The 12,785-nt window shown below is 42.2% G+C and overlaps 1 protein-coding gene across 1 annotated transcript; it reads left to right on the top strand.

The window, feature by feature from the left end:
• The first annotated feature begins 6,612 nt into the window (after positions 1 to 6,612).
• On the top strand, positions 6,613 to 7,845 carry LOC120863009 (microtubule-associated protein RP/EB family member 1). Its single transcript, XM_040239207.1, has one exon. The coding sequence runs from the start codon at positions 6,640 to 6,642 to the stop codon at positions 7,444 to 7,446; it is 807 nt and encodes a 268-aa protein (XP_040095141.1). The 5' UTR covers positions 6,613 to 6,639; the 3' UTR covers positions 7,447 to 7,845.
• The last annotated feature ends 4,940 nt before the right edge of the window (positions 7,846 to 12,785 follow it).

The raw sequence follows: 12,785 nt of genomic DNA, 5'->3' as shown, positions 1-12,785 counted from the left end.
CCTTTAGCATTTGTTGGAGAGCTGGTTTGGTGGTGCTGAATTCTCTCAGCTTTTGCTTGTCTGTAAAGCTTTTGATTTCTCCTTCATATTTGAATGAGATCCTTACTGGGTACAGTAATCTGGGCTGTAGATTTTTTTTTTTTCATCACTTTAAGTGTGTCTTGCCATTCCCTCCTGGCTTGAAGAGTTTCTATTGAAAGATCAGCTGTTATCCTTATGGGAATCCCCTTGTGTGTTATTTGTTGTTTTTCCCTTGCTGCTTTTAATATTTGTTCTTTGTGTTTTGATCTTTGTTAATTTGATTAATATGTGTCTTGGGGTGTTTCGCCTTGGGTTTATCCTGTTTGGGACTCTCTGGGTTTCTTGGACTTGGGTGATTATTTCCTTCCCCATTTTAGGGAAGTTTTCAACTACTAGCTTCTCAAGTATTTTCTCATGGTCTTTCTTTTTGTCTTCTTCTGGGACTCCTATGATTCGAATGTTGGAGCGTTTAATATTGTCCTGGAGGTCTCTGAGATTGTCCTCATTTCTTTTAATTTGTTTTTCTTTTTTCCTCTCTGATTCATTTATTTCTACCATTCTATCTTCTACTTCACTAATCCTATCTTCTGCCTCCGTTATTCAACTATTTGTGGCCTCCAGAGTGTTTTTGATCTCATTTATTGCATTATTCATTATATATTGACTCTTTTTTATTTCTTCTAGGTCCTTGTTAAACCTTTCTTGCATCTTCTCAATACTTGTCTCCAGGCTATTTATCTGTGATTCCATTTTGATTTCAAGATTTTGGATCATTTTCACTATCATTATTCAGAATTCTTTATCAGGTAGATTCCCTATCTCTTCCTCTATTGTTTGGTTTGGTGGGCATTTATCCTGTTCCTTTACCTGCTGGGTATTCCTCTGTCTCTTCATCTTGTTTATATTGCTGCGTTTGGGGTGGCCTTTCTGTATGCTGGCAGTTTGTGGAGTTCTCTTTATTATGGAGTTTCCTCACTGTGGGTGTGGTTGTATCAGTGGCTTGTCAAGGTTTCTTGGTTAGGGAAGCTTGTGTCCGTGTTCTGATGGGTAGAGCTGGATTTCTTCTCTCCGGAGTGCAATGAAGTGTCCAGTAATGAGTTATGAGATGTCAGTGGTTTTGGAGTAACTTTGGGAAGCCTGTATACTGAAGCTCAGGGCTGTGTTCCTGTGTTGCTGGAGAATTTGCGTGGTATACCTTGCTCTGGAACTTGTTGGCCCTTGGGTGGTGCTTGGTTTCAGTGTAGATATGGAGGCATTTGATGAGCTTCTATCGATTAATGTTCCCTGGAGTCAGTTCTCTGATGTTCTCAGGATTTGGACTTAAGCCTCCTGCTTCTGGTTTTCAGTCTTATTTTTACAGTAGTCTCAAGACTTCTCCTTCTATACAGCACCATTGATAAAACATCTAGGTTAAAGATGAAAAGTTTCTCCACAGTGAGGGGACACCCAGAGAGGTTCACAAAGTTACATGGAGAAGAGAAGAGGGAGGAGGGAGTTAGAGGTGACCCGAATGAGATGAGGTGGAATCAAAAGAGGAGAGAGCAAGCTAGCTAGTAATCACTTTCTTATGTGAGCTGCACAGTCTGGACCGCTCAGAGATGTTCACGGAGTTCTACAGAGAAGAGAAGAGGGAGGAAGGAGACAGAGGTGGCCAGGAGGATAAAAGGGGGGAATAAAAAGGAGAGAGACAGATCCAGCCAGTAATCAGTTCCCTAAGTGTTCTCCTCACCGTCTGGAACACACAGAGATTCACAGAGTTGGGTAGAGAAGAGAAGGGGGAGGGAGGAGACAGAGGTGACCTGGTGGAGAAAAAGGAGAGTCCAAAGGAGGAGAGAGCAGTCAAGCCAGTAATCTCGCTCCCAAGTGAAAATGGGTACTGAAGATTGGGTTTTTAAAGGTACAAAATTGATAACAAATACCAAAAAGCAAAGATGAAAAATCTAGAGTAGAGGTTGGATTTTCAAAAATACAATATTAAAGAAGGAAAAAAAAAGTCACAAAAATTATTTAAAATATATATATATATGAAGTTTGCTTTAAAAAATAGGGTCTTTTTTTTTAAAGTAATAGTAGGTTATAAAAATGAAAATTAAAGAAGTAATAGAGGACTTAAAATTTTTTTAAAGTTAAAAAAATAGAATGATCATAAAAATAGTGAAAATATATCTAGGACTTTCTCTGGTGTTGTTGTGGGCAGTGTGGAGTCAGTTCATTTTCGGATAGTTCCTTGGTCTGGCTTATATTTCTCACGATCTATAGGCCCCTCCCTATGTAGTCAGTACTAACGACAGGGTTTTAATCTATTGCACCTGTCACTTCCAAGGCGGTTCCTTCTGTTTTAGCCTCTTCTGTTTGCTGGTCTCTTCAGTGTCTGATTCCCGCCCTGACACAAGGAGGGCGGTGGTGGACACTTTTTTTAGGCCCACTTGTTCAGTCTCACTGTGAGGAGGGTGGGGCGCTGCAAACAGATAACACTGGTGTGTGCTCGCAGTGTCTCAGCCACACTGGGCCTGCCCCCACGCATGGTGTGTGCGCACTCCCTGCCCACACAACTCAGGCTCTAGGTTGCTCCGCCGGGAACTGTCCAAAGCCGGCCCTGGGCTGCATGCAGCTCCCAGGTCTAAGCTGCTCAGGTTCAGGCACTCAGTAGTCCTCAGAGGGATAGACTCGGATGGCCTGCTTTTTGTGCCCTTCCCAGGTTCGAGCAGCTCAGGTGATGAGGTGTTTGGCGAGCACGGTCGCTGTACTTATCACCTCTCCTGTCCCTGCTGCTCGGTTTTCTGGGTGTACAACTGGTGCACCTTCTCAGACAGATGATGACTGTCCAGAACCCCAAGAAGTCTTAGTTAGCAAGGGAGCCTGCTTGCAGTTTGGTAGATAATGTCTCTCTGGGGCTGCGATTGCCCCCTTCCGGCCCTTCCGGCTCTGGCTGCCTGTTACCGGAGGGGTATGGTCTGCAGCCAGCTAATTCTGTTCCGTCCTTTGTTCTGTGCATGGTCTTGGCGGTGTCTTAGGTTAGAGCTTTTCACGTGGTAGCTATCCCACAGTCTGGTCTGCTAGCCCAAGTTAGTTCACTCTGATTACACTCGGGGCATTCAGTCCCGATCCTTACTCTAAGCAATGCAGCCCGCGCCTCCCTGCCCAGCCCCTGCTTGCTAGTGGCGGATGCAGGCGTCTGCACTGCTTCTCTGCTGGGGGAGTTACCGTTGGGCTGGTAATCTGTGGGTTTTAATTATTTATTTATTTTTCCTCCCTGTTATGTTGCCCTCTGCACTTCCAAGGCTCGCCACAGACTCGGCAGTGAGAGTGTTTCCTGGTGTTTGGAAACTTCTCTCTTTTTAAGATTCCTTTCCCACAATGGAGCTCCGTCCATACCTCTTTTGTCTCTTTTTTTGTCTTTCATATTTTTTCCTACCTCTTTTTGAAGACAATGGGCTGCTTATCTTGGTGCCTGATGTCCTCTGTCGGCATTCAGAAGTTGTTTTGTGGAATTCACTCAGCGTTTAAATGTTCTTTTGATTAATTTGTGGGGGAGAAAGTGGTCTCCCCGTCCTGTTCCTCTGCCATCTTAGGATCGCCTCCAAGACTGATTTTTTAAAATGGCATTGAACAACAAAAGAACAGTTTTTTAAAAGCAAAAAACAAACAAAAAAACTGCTTCCAGCACAATTGGTAGGCTTTCTTAGCAATATAAACAGAACTGAAAAAATCAAACATGAAAACTAAAAATATGTCAGAAAAAGAATTACTGATTTTCAAACTTTAGATCAAGAGACAGACACAAAGAAAAGATATCATAAGAGGAGGAAATTTTTAACCCAAATTTTACAAATAATTTTTATATTCATTCTGAATATTGGTCCCTAGAAGAATGTGTGCATATCCCATAGAGATAGGGGTCAGATACAGAGATGGAATTTCCACGTCTTTCTGCAAAAATCATTTCCTTCATTGGTCTGTCATTGTCATAACCACCCTCCCCAAGTCTATTAAACTTCCTGCCTGTGAAAATATAATTTCAAATCTCCTTGGTGAATTAGACAATTGATGAGAAAATGTTGCTGCTACTGCTAAGTCGCTTCAGTCGTGTCCGACTCTGTGCGACCCCATAGACGGCAGCCCACCAGGCTCCCCCGTCCCTGGGATTTTCCAGGTAAGAACACTGGAGTGGGTTGCCATTTCCTTCTCCAGTGCATGGAAGTGAAAAGTGAAAGTGAAGTCACTCAGTCATGTCCAACTATTTGCGACCCCATGGACTGCAGCCTACCAGGCTCCTCCGCCCATGGGATTTTCCAGGCAAGAGTACTGGAGTGGGGTGCCATTGCCTTCTCCAGAGAAAATGTTAGACAAAAAATAATTTGTATTAAACCGAACTGTTTGTATCTCAAAACTTCTTCACTGTTTTCTCTGATGAATTCCTGCCTCTTCAGTCTGAAAATCCCAAACTTAAGAAACTTCTCCTCTATGAAATCTTTAATAACATTCCTCACCATTTTCCTGTGCATTCCTCTCCCTGACACTGATGACTTCTTCTTTTGTGCTCTCTACACCTTGTGTAGACTTTAATTGTATCATTTATAACCATTGAGTCACACTTGATTACTATTGACACACTAGTAAAATATACGTGAGATCTTTGAGAATAATAACATATTTTTTTGTTTATTTAGATTCAAAGCATTGCTAAGAATCTGTCTAATGGTCAGCTCAACATAACTCATGTTCATGAGTAAATTATGGGAAGGTGAAGAAAAGTCCTGGGGCTCCCCTGCATGGCACACCAGATTTAGCTGATCCTGGCTCTGGAAGCATGAGAGAAAGGATTTCTTCAAAACATTCTGAGAGGAATGGAGAGTTTTAGTTTAATGGGTAGTATTTCACTTTGGCAAGATAAAAACGTTCTGGAGATTGGTTGCACAACAATGTGAATATGCTTAATTTAACACCGCCAAATTGTTCACCTGAAAATGGTTAAGAAGGCAAATTTTATGTTTTGTGTATTTTACCATAATTAAACATTAAAAAAGTTTGGATGATGAGGAAGAGGACATATGAGCACAGGACATTGTAAGTGACCTAATGACCTCTCACCTATGACAAGCAGAGATAATATCCATGACAACTGGCCACTCACACTTGATGTTTTTCCTTTTAGATGCACTGTGTTTCAGATTGTATCCTGTTTGATTTTTTGACTAACCCTATGAATGGAACACATTTTTTCTCCTGCATTTTAAAGACCTAGAAACTAAGATGAAAAGAATGAACTGAACACCGGGGATCTGCTGGGTCACTGCCAAGATTGGTGGGCCGCTGTCTGGTGTTAACCCCGTAGGCTGGGCTCATGATCTCATGATATCTTGTCCTACCTGTGGAGCTTTAGGCCCAGAGAAGGCCACTCTGCTCCCACTTGGGGCTCTGGGGGCTGGTCCAATATGCTGCTGTCTTGGATGAACAGGAGAGGAAGCGTTTTCTCTCAAGGACGGCACCTGTCCTCTGGATGATCTGCTCAAGCAGCTAGTCTCTTATTTGGTGGGAGATACATTGAAATCTGTGGTGGGGGTCCCTTCTCCACTCATATTTCCTTGCTGCCATTATCATCATCATCATATTATTATTACTATTATATCATTTTTACATGAGGCCCAGTGGATCATGGGAGCCTGAGTGGTTTTAACTGTACAGTGGCAGCATTTATATCTACTTGTCCTTGTCAGTGTGGCCAGCACTCAGGTCCAGGTGTCACACAAGACAACCTCTGAGTGGACATATAACCTCATGCACATTATAAATGCCACATTCTATCCCAACTTCAGCTGAGTCAGTTGAATCACAGTATTGCAAACTGATAGCTCCTGTATTGCCCAAACGTTGTCCATGTGAGCCTCAGCTCACATGCAGTGCTGGTCACTGTAACACAACTGCCTTTAAACCAACTGAGAGAATTCTATTTTGAATGCCAACAAAGTATAGATTTGGGAGTCAGGCAGTGATTTCTATTCTTCCCTTGCAGCTGCCCAGGAGACCAAGTTTCCCAGCCTCCCTGGCAGCTGGGTATGGCCATGAGACGGAGTGTTGACTAATAGGATGTGAGCAGGAATAGCAACTCTAAATTGACTTTGTTTAAGAAAGTCACCTTTATTTCTTCTCTGCTCTTTTCCACGAACTTGTCCCATGAGTTAGCCTCAATCACGCTGCCTTGGGTCATTCCCTAGGGCAGGATTTTCTCAAACTTTTTGGTCTTAGGACTTCTTCAGACTCTGAAAAATTATTGAGGAATCCCAACTAGCTTTTGTTTCTATGAGCAGATTTACTGTATTTAAAAAGTAGAACTAAGAAAAATTGTATTAATTATTTATCAAGTCATTTAAAAACTATAATAAACCTATTATATAGTAACATAATATTACAATTAACATAGAAGTACATTTTAATGAAAACTAGCCATATTGAAAAATTTAAGCAATATATTAATTCATTTAAAATAATTATAATAAAACTGGTAGGGTGCGTGTGAGGTCATCGCGCGGGCGGGCGGGCGGGGTCAGGCGGTTTGAACGAGACGAAGACGGAACCGGAGCCGGGTACGGGCAGCGGACGCGGTCCAACCGAGAGCCGATGGCAGTGAACGTGTACTCAACGTCGGTCACCAGCGATAACCTCAGTCGACATGACATGCTGGCCTGGATCAATGAGTCTCTGCAGTTGAATCTGACAAAGATCGAACAGTTGTGCTCAGGGGCTGCCTATTGTCAGTTTATGGACATGTTGTTCCCTGGCTCCATTGCCTTGAAGAAAGTGAAATTCCAAGCTAAGTTAGAACATGAATACATCCAGAACTTCAAAATACTACAAGCAGGTTTTAAGAGAATGGGTGTTGACAAAATAATTCCTGTGGACAAATTAGTAAAAGGAAAGTTTCAGGACAATTTTGAATTCGTTCAGTGGTTCAAGAAGTTTTTTGATGCAAACTATGATGGAAAAGAGTATGACCCTGTAGCTGCCAGACAAGGTCAAGAAACTGCAGTGGCCCCCTCCCTTGTTGCTCCCGCTCTGAACAAACCGAAGAAACCTCTCAGCTCTAGCAGTGCAGCTCCACAGAGGCCCATTGCAACACACAGAACTACTGCAACCCCTAAGGCTGGCCCGGGTGTGGTGCGGAAGAATCCTGGTGTAGGGAATGGAGATGACGAAGCAGCTGAATTGATGCAGCAGGTCAATGTATTGAAGCTTACTGTGGAAGACTTGGAGAAGGAGAGAGACTTCTATTTTGGAAAGCTGAGGAACATTGAGTTGATTTGCCAGGAGAACGAGGGGGAGAACAACCCTGTACTGCAGAGGATCGTGGACATTCTCTACGCCACAGACGAAGGCTTCGTGATACCTGATGAAGGGGGCCCACAGGAGGAACAGGAAGAGTATTAATAGCCTGGACCAGCCGAGCAACATCTGAATTCTTCACTCCAAATCATGTGCTTAACTGTAAAATACTCCCTTTTATTATTCTTAGAGGACTCACTGGTTTCTTTTCATAAGCAAAAGTACCTCTTCTAAAAGTGCACTTTGCAGAAGTTTCACTCCTTTTCCAATAAGTTTGAGTTAGGAGCGTTTACCTTGTAGCAGAGCAGTATTAACATCTAGTTGGTTCACCCAGGGAACAAAGAGGCTGACCATGGGGCTCACTTTGTGGATGCTGGTAGCACTGATAGCTGGAGAAGGTGGAGACCTCAGTAGAGAAATGTAAAGACTGATTTGAATTTTAAGTTAATGTGAAATCTTGGCAGAGAACGTTTTAATAAATAAATGCCTTAAGAGTATTTAAAAGATGCTTCCATATTTCAAAATATAATAAAAAAAAAAATAAAACTGGTATATGTTAATATAAGAACATATTTTATTAAAATATTTTATTTTCCTAGACAAAAAGTCAGTGAGAAGAGGGGAATTGTTTTACATTTTTCAAATCACCTAATGTTTGACTTAAAGTAAACATCTGGGTTCTCACATATGCTTCTGCATGAACTCTGCTGGGACAGACTCTTTTGCTTGCAGTCTGTGAGGAAGAACCAGCCTCACACAGATAGTAGCTGGGAAAGGAAGGAGTATTCTAGTAGTCATTTAAAAATTTTTTTATTCTTCTTTGATATTACAACAAATATAAGTGATAGTTTCTTAAAGGTTAGTTGCAATGTGAAGTCTGAAACTTTATCAAGTGACTTTCATACTCGGGTACATGAAGAATCAACTGGTCTGTTTTGCAGTTTAAATAGATCTTTTACCCGTTCATGACCTCACAATATTGCCTCACTGAGTTGCGTAGACCTTTCAAATGTTGACACATTTTATTAAACAACATCGAAACATCCCAGCTGTTCAAATCAACACCAATCTCAGAAAAAAAAAAATGGTAGTAACTTAAATATAGTCAAAAGTCTTTAAGTACTGGGAAGCTGTAAAGTTCAAAGTACAGGTACAAATTTTCCAAAGTTGTAATTTTTGCTTCAAAGCTCAAAATTTGTAATTGGCAACAAATACTGTCAGTTGTTTTTCTTGATTTGCTTTTTAAATTTTCACAAAGATGTCTGTCAAACACCCAAATCTGAATAAGAATATTTGTCTTTCAGCTATTCTTTGAAGTTAAAATCATGATTCATGGAGAAAATAAAAGTAGCTAGCTCTCCTTGAAGTGCAAAATTTCACAAGTGCTTTTCTTGGAGACAAATACATTACCTTGTAATTCATCAGACTTGATACATACTGCCAAATTCATTACCCAAAGTATTATAAAGAATCAAGAATTAATAACAATATTTCTTACTGCTTCATCAAAGGTATTTTAGAGTGAATCTGGCTTTTCTACCTTGTGATTGTGTGGCAGTTAAGAATACATTGAGTACTAATCCATTTGGGCTTTCTGGTGTCCCTGCCTTGACTAAGGCCCCCAGTTTTATCTACCATTGCTTGTGTAACATTAGTTTAAATGTCAGTGCAGTGAAAAAGGCAAGATATCTTAGTATCATTATGAAAATAGTTCTGACCTATGCTCTTCTCAACTGGGTCTCTACGATTCCAGTGTTGCAATACAAGGGAAGGTCAAGGACTTCACGTTCTTGAAAACTTCCCCAAAGTCCATGTGGAGCTGCAGCAAGAAGTTAAATGCAATGTCATGGTGGTGGTGGGGGGGCCCGGTAGGGTGCATAGGGGGGCCCACCCACAGAACCTAGTCTTATGACCTGCCATTTCTGAGTGTTCTTTATTCCTAGCTGAGCTAAACTGTCTGGAATGGGAAAGTGAGCATCTTATAAAACCGTTTTTTCAGGGCCTGGGAAGATGGGGCAGGAAGCATGAGGCAGGAACTGGTGGTTGGCCAGAGTCCCTGCAGCCGCAAGCTTCCTGGGCAATGTAATGGAGCACGTTCCAGTGTTTCTGAAAACCTGGAAACAGGGATGCCAGGCATTACTTTGCCTTGAAGTTCTTCCACCTAAGGGTTTTTAGCTTCTGCAGCCCCATTTGAGGAGGGCGGTGGGGGGGCGGGTACAGATCTATATCTCTCTTTGTTCTGCCAAAAAGTCCTCCTCCATTACCTTTGCTCAAGATATCCAAAGGAGTAAAAGGCATGGTGGGCTTCCTGTATCCTTACCATCAGCTCTGCAGCTATTGCTCAGGGCTACCAGGGTCTTTTCCAGGCTTCTGGTGGCCTCACTCGGAGAACCATACTCTTGGGATTGTAAGTGAAGCTTGTTTCAAAGTAAATGACATTTTAGGGAATGGGGAGACAGTGAATGAACCTCTTTGGGGTCGAATTCTGGTGGTATCCTGGCAGTTCTGTTTGTGGCATAATTCTGATGACATCTTGGCTTTTCCTGTTGCTGGTGTATGATTCACCTTTCTTGGTCTGACAAGTTGGTTATCATTTATCTTTGCATTTTTAGCTTCCAAAAATATATGATTTCACTCTGAGTCAGCTCTGGGATGGTGACAATAGGCCTGTCTTTTCCCGGTATCACCATGCCCTAGAGTTATGTTCCATACCCTGATAAATTTGCCATATTTAATCTCTAAAAGAGAACCCAGAGCCGCTTAACATAATTGTAGAATTTATCTATTTGACAAAGGTGCCTGACTCAGCGGGAGAATGAAGGCTGGTACCCAGCCCTCTTCTGCTCACCAAGCTATATTCCCACAGGGCTAGATGTGCTCAGAGTGAGCATCTTTTCCTCTTGTCTCCACAGAAGGGGTGCCTTTCTTTAGCTCGTATCAAAATCTTCTGACAGGGGCTTAAGGTGGCTCTATCAGGGCTTACCTTGGCCCCCTCCTGGGTCCTTTGAAGGATGCTTTCCTTTTTGGCTTGACCATTTGTGTCTTACTTAGAAGGGCCTTTAAGGCCTTCCAGATATAAGTCCTGTTGTCTATTTCTTTCCCACCCAAACTGGCTTTTGCCCAGGGTCCTGGGGGAGTAGGCCAAGAGCAGTACTTTGTCCATGCTGGACAGCTGGACTATTCAGCTAAATTGTAAGGACTAAGTTCTACAAACTCATCTCCTTCCTGTGTCCAATCTAATGCACACCCTCTTCCTCAGCAAAAAGAAGGCTTTTGTTATGTGTAAGTATAGGAAGGAATATCTGATAAGCCAGAGACCAATATATAGCCAGCAAGCATCAAGCCCCACTTAAGTAAGGACAAAGATGTGGTTTTGCTCTCACGACTACCAGATGACTCCGGCTATGACAACATCAGACATGGTCTTAGAACTAGCTACTCTTGCTGCTGCTGCAGTTTCTATTGGACAGTCCTTTGTCTAGAGCTGCTGCATGCAGCAGAATCTGATATAGATATTTCTTCTTCTTCCCCAGCCCCTCACCTCAAAAGGTGCCATGAGCTTTCTATCCTTGCTGGCCCTAAATTTTCTCTGCAGTCTTGGTTCTTTTCATCATGGCCCTTGTAACTAGTTTCTTTATTAAAAAGTCTTTAAAAGTTCCATCTTGGAATATGGTTGGTTTCTGTCTCTGGTTGGTCCTTAGATCATCATGAAAGTACAGAACCATGGGGACAAAGAGAACCTCATACGAACTTGGAGGTAGAGATAAGCGGTTGGGAGATGTTGGCAGAGAGTGATTTTGGATTTTTCAAAAGCAACTAAGGAAGTTAGAAATTAATGGAGAAATTTCTTACCAATTCTGAAAGGAACTTCTCTTTCACCTAGAATTTTATTCCTAGTCAGAACATCAGTTAAGGGATTTCCCTGGTGGTCCAGTGGCTAAAAGACTCCATGGTCGCAAGGTAGGGGGCTGGTTCAATCCCTGGTCGGGGAACTAGACCCCCATGTGCCACAACTAAAGATCCTACCTGCTGCAACTAAAAAATTAAAGATCCTGCATGCTGCCACGGAGACCTGGCACTGCCAAATAAATAAATAAGCAACCATATGTTTTAAAAGGACATCAATTAAATTTTTAAATAGACTGAAGATATTTTCAGACCTTTAGGGTCTCTAGGAATTGACATCCTTTCTCAGGAACCTCCTAGGGGAGGTATGCCTTCACAATGAGAGAATAAGCAAATGAAAAGGAAGACACAGGACCTGGGAAACAGGAGATCCTAAGGGAGACAGAGGTGAAGGGACTCCTGCCAGTAAGGACCGGGGGAGATCCCAGGTCAGCACAGGAAGCAACTGAACCAATTAAAACAGGTCAGGGCTCCAAGCAAAGCTTTAATAGAATAGTTTTGAGAAGAGATTTAGACAATGAAGAAGAATTTGAAAGTGCATTAGTGATAAATATATAGAAAGCAGAGCAAAACGTGGCATACTTCCTGGCTTAGCAGGGGATAATATAAATACTATTGACCTAACAAAAATTAATATAAGATCATGTCAAGAGTACAGGGGATAGGAAGTGTGTGATTGTGTGTGTGCATGCATATATGTGTGTGTGGTAGTGGTGGTTGTAATGGTGAAAGTGGGGGAGAGATGAAGAGCCATCAAGGCCAAGGAACCAGCCAGCTAATAAATAACTTCTCAAAGTGACAAGGCAAGAAAAATTACTATAAACATGATACTGAGATATATGGAGGTATATATATAGAATCAGGCTAAGTCGCTTCAGTCGTGCCCGACTCTTTGCAGCTCCATAGACGTACGCTGCCAGGCTCCCCTGATCATGGGGTTCTCCAGGCAAGAATACTGGAGTAGGCTGCCAGTCCCTTCTCCAAGGGATCTTCCCAACCCAGGGATTAAACCTGGGTCTCCTGCATTGCAGGCAGATTCTTTACCATCTGAGCCACCAGGGAAACCCTATAAACTCTATATGCAGGTTTAATTTTAAATTTTCCTTTAAAAAACCCAAACTGAAACCTAAAAATGGGAAGAGATATGAGAATGAAGGAGTCTATGTGATTTTTTTCTTTTCTCTAATTTGCCGTATTAATAAATTGTTCACAGTTTCAAAACAGAAATCCAAACCATTAACAAGTAGATCTGAAATAAAATACCTGGGCAGAAAATATTGCTCCCCTGCTTCCTTGGGCTGGTTCAGGGGCTCTTCCCAAATGATGTGCTCAGTACTCACATAGCTGTGATCTCTGAACTGCAAACAAACATCCCATTTCCTTCCTGAGCATGGGTAGGGCTGTCTGTGTTCCAGTCACACCTCACCCCTTGACCTCCCTAGCCCTTGACAGTTGTAGTGGGTTGAATTGTGTTCCTCAGAAAGATATGTCCAACTCTTAATCCCAGGTACTTTCAAATGTGACTTTGTTTGGAAATA

This window comes from Oryx dammah, unplaced genomic scaffold (genome assembly GCF_014754425.2).
Source record: "Oryx dammah isolate SB20612 unplaced genomic scaffold, SCBI_Odam_1.1 HiC_scaffold_1, whole genome shotgun sequence".
Classification (NCBI taxonomy): Eukaryota; Metazoa; Chordata; class Mammalia; order Artiodactyla; family Bovidae; genus Oryx; species Oryx dammah.
This window is presented reverse-complemented; position numbering and strand designations above follow the sequence as displayed.